We start from the raw sequence: 10,947 nt of genomic DNA on the forward strand, positions 1-10,947 counted from the left end.
CTACAAGGCACCTAGAACTTTCTCTCCACCATTCTTGGAGAGAGTGCACGGAAGTAGAAAATGTCTGGTCGGGGTTAAAGCAAAAGGAAACCGAGCAGGCTTTTGCTATCTGATCCGTGGGGGAGGACTAATATCTGATAAGCAGCACCGCTCTCTCACTTCCTGGATCTGTATAGGAGCAGCAGGATAAAGCCAAGCACCTGCAGCTGATCACAATGTCATTGCTCTTATCTCCTCCTTTTACTGTCACCTCAACTGCCACACACGAACAAACTTTGTAGTCGGTCTTGTACTATCTAGGTCAGGCCTGTAATACCTGATGTGGAGCATAAACTGCCGTTACAGAATGTTCTCCTTGGCCTTGAGACATAGACACGGAGGGGATGCTTTGGTTAACAGAAACAGTGCAGGTGTCCCCTTGCACACGACAAGAGGCATTGTGCGGCTGCTATGTTGAACGAGGGGGGGGGGGCGACACGTGTTAAATGCGGGTGTCTGGTGCGATCTGTGCGCCACGTATCCTCCTGAGATCAAAAAGCACATTTCCAAAGGGAATTTCACAGGTGGGAAGGATGTCCTGAAGGGTGGAATTGTCCCCAGTCGACGCGGAAAATAGAAGTAAGACACCACGGCCATGCCAGTCACAACAAAGGGTGGTCAGGTGTGAGACAGTTTGTGGTTCAGGGTGTGTCTGGCAATTCTATCTGGCTGTTTTTGAATAAAATAGGGCTTTGTGTTTATTGTTCCAACAGCCACGGATCGAGTCGGATGAGGCCGGGATTTCAGAGACATATGCGAGGGGTCGCCACAACAGGTAATCAAGCGGTCATGTTCGATATCCGTCAAAGCACTCCAGTAACACAACAGTACCAGCTCCACACCAACAAGAGGAGCTTTCTAGACCACTTTTGTATTGTAGTTCCTCAGTGAAACTTAAATGCAGAACAGATAATCGAGTTACCTGCATCCAGTTGTGCAGTCTGACTTTACCCTAACAGTGCTATATCTCACCGTTTTACATTCACAGATGTCAGGTCATTAGGTTTGGTGTTTTTTTAGAGATGTTTAATATTATCGAATGTATATCAAATGTTTAACATTTTTCATTTCGATCTTGAATATATATATATACACACTATGTATATTATATATAACAAAGTGAGTAGCTCTGATACCTTCACAACTTAGTGCTTCTATTTTAAAACCACTTTGGCAGAGTTAAACCATATAACTCACGAAGGTAGACGCATCCAATTGCACTCAAGTGAACGCACTAAAAGCAGAGCACCCGGCCAGTCCTTCCCCTTACCAAGGGACTGTTCTAAAGATGCCTCGCCTGTGTGCGTGTCAGTGTAACCTAGTTCAAGGAACATCAGGTACCCAAGCATGCCGCTGCTGCAGCAGCGGCAGCAGCTGCTGCAGAGGGGAGGATCCTCTTGAGGTAACGCGCGTACACTTCAAGGGCAGAACTCAAGGTCAGGCTCACCCTTATCCTGGGCTCATTTTACATACGGCCTGCTAGAGCGAGACAAGTTCACGTTCACCCAAGAGTTGTTGTGTTCTTGTGGGGGAATAGAGTGCTCTAATAGATGATGTATTAAATACAACTTGCCTTGTGAATTTGAAAGCCTTGTATGGCTCACACATACAGAGACCTGAAAAGTGCAATACTCAACACACGATAGAAAGATAAAAATATTATAGAAGACACAAAATATTATATGCAAATGTATCAAAATTTAATGCAACATGAGCTGGCGATATGAGCATGCGTCGAAATCAAACAGGAGAAAAAGCATTCTGAGTTTCACAAAGTGACTTGTGAGTAAAGTACAGTAGTGCCACTTAATTCTTTTTGCCCGTTTTTTTCCATTTTCTTAACAAAATAGAAGCTCTACGATGCCAGTCGGCATGGTATATAGGGAACAAAGTTCATTGACAATTTTTGATTTTGCCTCCTTCCCCGGGAGTGATGAACTATTTACAGACAAAAAAAATTAACAATTAAGTAACTCAGAGGACAACCCGTTCATTCTTATGTACATGACGATGGCTTTTACACTTAACCCCCAAGTGTGCAATACGAAATGCAGACACATTTCATCAAGGAAAATTAAGTCTGGACACACACAGACACCGTAGGCGACATAGATAGTCACACTAGCGCACAGGTCAATTATGAAGATATTTTTTTCAAATGAAGATATATTTTTTCAAAATAGGCTCTTTGAGAAACTATACAGAGCATACCGGGAACAAACATTGGTCATAGCTATATATGCAACACACACACACACACACACACACACACACACACACACACACACACACACACACACACACACACACACACACACACACACACACACACACACACACACACACACACACACTTTAAGAGGCCCACAGAGATTCGTAGAGGCAATTCGTCAAACTAAAGTCCAACACTTTGTACACAAGGCAAGTAGTCATAGGACCCCCCCCCCCCCCCCCACCGCCCAAAGTAACAAACAAACACTAAAGTCCTTGGCTGTGAGCGGGGGGGGGGGGGGGGGGGGGGGGGGGGGGGGGGGGGGGGGGGGCGGCGGCGGCACTCCTCTCACTCCTCTTTGGGTCTCACGTGCGCCTCAGGTCCACCAGCCGACGGAGCAGCTGCTGCTGCCGCCCCTTCAGACGCTTCTTCTCCTGGGCCTGCTGCTTCTCGCGCTGGTGCAGCTGGTCCAGGTACTCCGTGGCCTGGGTCAGGATGGCCACCTTGGGGGTCTTGGCGGACTCCACCAGGCCCGGCACCTGGTCGCGCAGCGCCATGAAGCGCGACCGCAGGTCGTTGCGCCGCTTGCGCTCCAGGAAGTTGTGGTTCCGCCGGCGGTCCACGTCCTCGTTGTCCGAGCTGCCGGGCGTGTCTGAGGAGGAGCCGCCGGCCTGGGACGCCGACGAGGACTCCATGCAGCTGCGCTTCCTCTGGGGCTCGTCGTCGTCCCCTTCCTCGGCGTGCCGCTCGTCGTCCTCGTCCTCGTCCTCCTCGTCGTCATCATCATCGTCGTCGTCGTCGTCCTCCTCCTCGTCCAGCTCCGGGTCGCTGTCCGGGGAGGGCGCGGCGTAGTTGTGTTGCTGCTGGTGGACAGACAAGTGGAAGCGGGCGGGACAGGGGTCGGCGCGGACCGTGAGGGTCTCGGGTTTTTGCGTCCTCGCCACACGCCCGCGGTTCTGCTTGCTCTCCACTGTAACAACGTCGATCTCCTCCTCGTCATCGTCTGTGCGGCCATCAGAGGAAAATGGTTAAGCTTCATATTCACAACATTAAACATTTCGCCGGCAAACGGTGAGTAAAGTGGTGTTGAGGCGTCAGTCTGCTACTTGGAAAAGAATCCTAAGATTGCAAGCAGCAACCCCTGACAATCTTCCCTAAAGGAAAAATGCTCTAAGACTAGTTAGCTCTTTCAACTGCTTCTAAGTGGAAGAACAAGCAAGATATGACACATTGACACCCAGTCTCATTCAGAAATAAAGACTAGATATGTGGTCAGGTAGAATTGCGAATCATCAACAATTAACATAAGATTAACCTATCTTATGTAAATTGGCAGGCGCTAATTTGGTATTCAAGAGTTTCTCCCGGAGAGCAATAAATCACCCCGCCCTTCTTTTACCGCACTATCATTCTAATAATAACACACATCAAGCATAACTGCACACGGGCGCAATGTTTAACACCGGCGTGTATATATACTGGTGTGTGCAGTGTCAAAATCTATTTTACTTTAGCTATAGTCTGTGTCCTCCAATACAGATGGAGATTGGTACATTCAATAGTCAAGAATTCGTGGTGGGGGTTTCTTACCCGAGGAATCCGTCCGAGACTCGGAGCCCGACGAGGCCGGTTTCCTAAAGCTGTTTATTGGGATTGTGAGAACCGCCGCGGGGTCAACAAAGTCTGTCGCCAAGGCAGTGGCCAGTGACGCATCAGGTGAGGCGCACTGCGCTTTAGTGGCCCTCCCCGTGATCTGGGGCGCGGGGAGTAGTCCTCGATTCTGGATGGCCAGACGGTCGTTATTGACCTTCTCCAGCTGCCCCCTGGCAGAGAAGCTACTCCACATGCAGTCCTGGATAATGATGGAGCTGAGGTTGCCAAACAGCTCCTCCGTGTCTGGTATGAACTGTCCCTCGTACTCGTCGTCCTGGCCCAGGAACTTGGAAAGCCAGCTGAGTTTGTCGCCCGGGGAAACGAGCATGGCCGCACCGCCGAGCGTCCGGGTGGGCGACATGGGAGGGGTGGGCAGCAGCGCGAACTTTTTCCATATGTCCTCGCTGGGCGCGGTGGACTTGTTAAAGTCTTCCTTGGTGTCGAAATCTTCGAAAAAATACGGTTGATAACAGTCGAACTCCATCTTTTCCCAAAAGTATTTTCAGAGTTTGCAAAGGCTACCACCTGGCGTCAACTCCTGTATCCCGATGAGCGACGATACTACAAGTAGTTTGCATTCAAGACCGCACACCACCTGCATGACAAAACACCCGCAATCAGCGTCAACAAACCTGCACAGTCACTTTTAGGGGAAGACGTGGGTTCCGATGTAAAAAAAAAAAAAAAAAAAGCGCAATGCAACCCCTCCAGAAACCTACATCCTCCCAGCCCACGTTCTCCAAATAGGACGGTATTAATAATTGATTGCATGATGCGGATGACCGCTCTCTGCAGCGATGGACCCACCATCAAGGCAGATGGCGAGCAGCACTGCAACACAATAGTACTAATGGCAGAGAATTCGGAGCGTTTCTCTACCACCACTACTATTATTGTTGTTTATCGCTTATAGTACTATGTGCCCTGGTTATCATCTACCTTGATGGTTTAAATGCGCTTAGTGATGTTTAAATGCCCGTTGTAATGTTTAAATGCCCTTTGTATAGGCGGCTCCGCGCTGACATGGGAACCGGGGATATAGGGTCTCGCTTTGTTAGACACGCGTTCCCAAAAAGCTGATTTCCGACGCGTTTTGAGCTCCAAAAGACGACTTTTTAAACCAGGAGTATTTCCCAGCTGCCCGGAGTGTACGTCTACACTTCCTCGGTGGAAACTTTGCAGCGCTGTAATTAGTTAAAACCGTTAAAAACAGGAAGCGCTACTCACCCTGGTAGGTTATCCACAAACCACAATGCGTAATTGAGGAGATGGAAAATTCCTCCGGGAAAGGCAAAACTCCAGTTAGGGATGAGGAAAACACCCGGTGCCGAACGGCGACTTAGCTCTGGATGTGAGGGCGGAACAATTTAAAACCACTTATTTATTCACACGCTTTCCAGCCTGCAACTCTCTAACTCTGTCGGTCATGTGGAGCCACACAGTGCGTTTTTCGCGCCAGTGATATATCCTGTTATATGATGATAAAACGGAGGGAGGAGCCTCGAAAATATCTGCAGCGGTTGATCCGGGTAAGCCTGGTCATTTACGTAAAAGGCGGGGGTTGTGCACAGCCCTGCCCAGCCTTTTAAAGTCATTGACGGTTCTTTTCTCTACTGGAATGACTAGGGTTTGAACAGAAAATAAAACGCGACCAAAATAATCCGTGGTGACACTGACATTACACCTTGGTTTCCTCTAATCACCATGTCTGCAAGCCAGACTTTGGTTAAGAATTTATTTGACTGAATTATTGAATTCATACATGAATTCATAAAAACTGGATTGTTGCCTATATTTTTTTTTTTTAATATGCATAATTTAGAAATGACTGAACATTAACATAAACCACAGTGGTCTGTCTTGTAGTGAACCCTGATAGACCAATCAGTGTGAATTAGAGATAATAAGATCGCTCCGCAAGACACCCAGTGACTAGGAGTTCCGTTCTCCATATCAGCTGGTGTGTATGTACAAGTAAGACGGTGTGTAGTCCATTCTTCTTTGTCTCCTTAACGTGACAAGGCCTCATTGTGCTGCAGGAAGTGTGTACCAAGCAGGGATCCCCCTAACGAAATTATCAAATTTTACGGGTCCAAGTCCTTCAGGATATAAAACAGCTTGAGGTAAAGGCATCCTTGACCTTTGTAAAGGTCCACCTCCAGGCAGACATAGTTTAAACATACACAGGCTCTGGCCATATTGCACCAGGCAATGATTAAGTGGAGGTGTAAACTAATTTGATACCGCATTGTCTGGTGTGGGCAGGCGGTCGGGCCAGGATGCGGGTCAGAGGTCAAAGTTCGCCAACGACTCCTGGAAGAGGCAAGGGCAGACTAAGACGGAGAGCAACCCCCCCCCCCCCCAAGCACATCGATCAGTGTGGCCCTTCTGTAAGCTTCTGAGGGACGCAGAGAGAGAGCTACCATACTGATTATTGATGGACAGCTGTTGTTGCTGATGGCGGCTGAGGCTGAACACACCTTTTGCCTGGGGCATCACAGCTGTCTGACTGTGGCGGATCATACTGTAGAGAGTTCATTGTTCTAGTTTGGCTTTTGTTCTTGTAGTCTGGCTTAAATCGGTTTATTTTGGCCTGTGTTTTTGTAGTTTGGACAAAATTGTTTTATTTTGGACTGTTCTTTGTAGTTGGTCGTATATCGGTTTATTTCAGCCTGTGTTTTTTGTAGTTGGGCATATATTTTTTCTTACCTTGAGTCAGGTGTAAGCCCTGAATCAAAAGTGCACTGTATAACTTCATGCATTACTGATAGAAATTTTAATTTGGTAGTTTTTAGATGGTCTAATTTTTAGATGGATATTCACGAATTATAGTTCATGGAGCAGGAGTAAGAAGGTCTATACAAACACTGATGTTGGCTGTCTTCGATGACAGTGTTGAACTGAAAATGATTCATCTGTTTAATGGGAGGTTGTTTAATGGGACAAAGCAATGCCTACATCGGCCACCTTGCACGGTTTACCAACCACAACAGGCCACCCTTCAATCTGCCACGTTCACAAATGCCTCCATCCTGACCAGTAGGAACAAAAATAAAAACCTTTGGCCCCATAAAATGTAGATGAGGGCCTTCAGGAGGAATGAAAACCCTGATCCTCTCCCATCGGGAGTATCATTGTTGTGGTAACAATGCTTTACACCAACAATAGCCTGCTCCCCAAGTCATCTCCATCTTAAATTCAAGTTCCCTTCTTTGTCTGCCATTGTCAGAGTAGCATCTGAGTGAGGTGGGAGAAAGACATCGGTAAAAAGGGGGATGGGGGGGCAGGAGGTGTTAATGGGGGGGCACTCATGCAGTGGACATTAACATCCCACTCAGTCACCCTGGGGAATCTGTGACTGGAGGAATTTATGTAAGGGGGGGCAATACTTTGACTTGGAGGTACTTTGAGTGGAATCATCCTCACGGTTGATTGCAGTGGTCAGCCAGCACTCCTATCCCACACGGACTCTGTGACACAGGGGTCATCAATCCCCTGACCTCTGCCCTTTTCTCCAGCCAGTCTGAACATTTTGTTTTTCTTTACGAGGCAAATTTCAAAAGGCATGGTGCTCATATGCTACGATGAGGGCAGTGCAGAGGACAGAGAAAGGGAAGGGAATACAACGCATTGAAACACTTAATGGCTCCCCAGGGAAGGTCAACAGCATATTGTGACACGCCCTCAGAGGGCCTGACCATTGTAAGCAGCAGGTTGCAAACATTTCGTTGCGACAAACAGCGTTTGTGTTTATCGTTGTTGCACATTTACGTTTTTAGGATGTCGATTTCTATGGTAACTGTTGATTTTAGTTTTCCATTTTTTATTACATTCTGTACACAAAGCTTTTACTTTTATTTTGACCAATTTTATTTCTGCTGTGTGTGTGTGTGTGTGTGTGTGTGTGTGTGTGTGTGTGTGTGTGTGTGTGTGTGTGTGTGTGTGTGTGTGTGTGTGTGTGTGTGTGTGTGTGTGTGATGAACATGTGATGAAAGAACAGTTTAGTTAAAACATTAAAAAGTAGTAAACTCGACGAAGTACATCTTCTTATCACACTGAAGCAGATATTGTTTCGGAACGAGGCTGCCACCTGGTGTCCGATTGGTGAAGTGCTGTGTGCGTATGACAGCGATGGAAAGAGGTAATAACTAATGCAGGAACAGTCCCAATCAAACTTTATTATGAAACTATCCACTACCTTAAATATTCTTTGGGACCAGGGATGAGAAAGCCATATCACCATGTTGATGATGTATTAAATAAGATAATGACCAGTGAGGGCAATTTTCTGATTCATATTGTATCTAGGCCTGTGCAAAAAAGGTTGTTTTAATTGTAATTTCATGGTTTTTTTAGTTAAATTTGTAACCAAAGGAAATAACTGGATGGTAACAGCCCTGGGTGGTAGCCCTGGATGGTAACAACATGGCTCCCACTGGTGATATGTAGTTGTAACAGGTCCTGGTGCGGGCAAAATGGATTTATTATATATCTTGTATACGCACACTCATACACATAAACACACCAGTATTTACAGATTGTATTACATTAAGCGTTGTATAACTAAACTATTGGAAAAGTAAAGTACAGCATTGATCAATTAGAGTGCTCTAACGTGTTCAAGAACGCAAACTATTGGGTCAAATAAGTCAACAAAGTAACAGAGCAAATATCATGTTTATTAATTCCACAACTGAAAGTGGGTCGGCCCTTTTGGAAAATGTAGGAAAGCACTTCCAGGCTGCCGCTCCTTAGTTACCCAATAATCTCTTGAACCTCATGTGCAAGCCTAAACCCACTCAGGAGATATTACCGTACAGGGCTCCTTCTTGATGGGCTCCTCCCAGCCCTTGGCCCGGGAGGCTGAACCATCTACACACCATCTACACACCATCTACACACCATCTACACCTATACACCATCTTTACACCATCAATACGTCATCTTGGACAGTGGCTTCAAACTATAAGTTTGGAAGCTCAAATCATGTGTCCAACATGTGGAAAACAAGAAAAAATATGTTTTCTTTAGATTGTTTAGCTCAATATTGAGTTGAATCATGACCGTTCAAAATGTTTTCATTTAACGGACGCTAGATTGATGTAAAGAGTTTGGGACAAAATGGCAAACATTTAGAGAACAACTCTAACCCATCTGTGTTTCTTGTTTGTTTGTCAGTGGTTCACTGTTTTATCCCCCCTTTAACACACAGGGACAGGTGTAGCAGCTTCCTGCACTGATAGAACGATGGAGGTGAGAGTGGCAAGCTTTGGGAGGAAGTAGATAAGAATAGATAACTGAGGCTATAGAGGCTATAAAGACCTACCAGGCAAGACAGACCGTACTGTCATCAGTTGCAGTCCCAGCTTCAACCGTTGACTTTTTAGAGTGACTATGTTCCTCACTTTGTTGTGTAGCTCCTCCCACAATGAGGGGCCTGGAAATTGGATGTCTTTCATGCCAAACTCTATCCTTATTCCTAGAGATATTTGAAACAAATGAACCATAGAATGTAGAAGTGCTATCTAAAAAGTAAAGAGGGAGCTGTTGTACAGCCTTGTAAAGTACAGTGAAGGCTGGGGCCTTAGAGTTAGAAGCTGAACTCTCTAGTGTTCACCACGAGAATGGACAGCACGGAGAGAGTTACAACTTTGATATTCTTGTACCTTGGTAGCAACTTGAGCTGGACCTACGTAATCCTGTAGCACCCCCTTCTGGACATCGGAAAAAATGCACACTACGTTCTGTAACCAAACCAATGAATAAACTATAGTAATCACTGACATGACACGACTCTTTTGTTGTGTTGGTAACGTAAAGGTTTAGGCCTATGTGCACTTCTCAAAGCTTTTTTAGTAAAATCGGAATGTTTATTCATCCATTGTTAGTTTTTTATTTGCCCAAAGTGGTTGTAGCCTTTGTCTCTTTAACTTCAGAAATTCTAAATGGTCAATTAAAATCCGAAGACCCAGGGGTAAGGTTTATCAACCACTCATATAACCATCTCAATGATAGCTGGTGTCCACCCAATAGTTAGGACCTCAACTGGGAAAGGCAGACCATTAGGGCCTATTGGGACAGCGGGCGCGGATGGATCAGATGGATTAACTTTTACTGTGAAGGCCAATATTTGTTTATATCACTGAGCAGGGAGGGAGTGTCTGTCTTTACCACACCATGCATGAGTACTTTGATGTGTAACTGACATTTGCATTCCAGTGGAGGTCGACTTTTGTCCAGGTGATACAGACCAAAATGGGTTTGGTTCCCAGTGGATCCATTTAGATATTTTTGGATATTCTATGCTTCTTTGAATTGTAAACTACACTACATACATGCCAGCATGTGACCACTTGTGTCACATAATAAATAAAGTCACTTAACGTGATTTTTGATCACCTTTTTCGTTTTCATTTTATGTTGAATTATATTTAAACCAAGGGCATGTAGGCCTATGTCAAGTGTATTTAAAAATTTGGACAAAAGCCTTGTAGAATACCAATCAATTAGTAATTGATCGAATTAACCCACCAAAAAGTACTAAAAAGTACTAAATTAATCTACTTAATCAATATTGTTTAATGAGATAACAAGAATACAATTATTAAATTATTACATTTAATACAATTATGGGGAAAACTTAAGGTCAGAAAAAGATCAACTTCTTTGCCTGCAGCACATCTAGTGAGTTGGCCTATTAACCCCTTTAATGGTGGTGAATGGCCTTGGTTAGGCAAAAAATGTCACTCACTGTCATATGAATACCTATTATTTGAGAAACAGCAGTAAACATGTAGGTCTATAGCCATCTGATCGATTTTTTTTTGAAAGATTATTGAAAATTATAAACGGCAACCATAATTGTATGTCCTATCTTAATAAATATCAGCACAGAATCATAACAGCAGCACTGATGAGAGTAGGTAACATGAGGATGTGTATGGATGCTTTGGATTACGTCGAGTCGTCAGCGGTCGTCAGGTATGACATTGAAATGACGTCAGACGCGTAGTAGGCTTTATATGGTTCAAACCCGAGCAGCG

At 45.2% G+C, this 10,947-nt stretch overlaps 1 protein-coding gene across 1 annotated transcript; it reads right to left on the reverse strand.

The window, feature by feature from the left end:
- Positions 1 to 2,602: 2,602 nt before the first annotated feature.
- On the reverse strand, positions 2,603 to 5,304 carry LOC311362606 (protein L-Myc-1b-like). The gene is made up of 3 exons (XM_084482483.1): positions 5,132 to 5,304; positions 3,842 to 4,499; positions 2,603 to 3,254 (listed from the first exon to the last, which is right to left on the reverse strand). Exons 2-3 carry the CDS (start codon positions 4,386 to 4,388, stop codon positions 2,617 to 2,619), a joined length of 1,185 nt encoding a protein of 394 aa, XP_084338609.1. The 5' UTR covers positions 4,389 to 4,499; positions 5,132 to 5,304; the 3' UTR covers positions 2,603 to 2,616.
- Between the last annotated feature and the right edge of the window lie 5,643 nt (positions 5,305 to 10,947).

The sequence above is a fragment of the Micromesistius poutassou genome (genome assembly GCF_964030765.1).
Source record: "Micromesistius poutassou genome assembly, chromosome: 17".
In the NCBI taxonomy this organism is placed as follows: domain Eukaryota; kingdom Metazoa; phylum Chordata; class Actinopteri; order Gadiformes; family Gadidae; genus Micromesistius; species Micromesistius poutassou.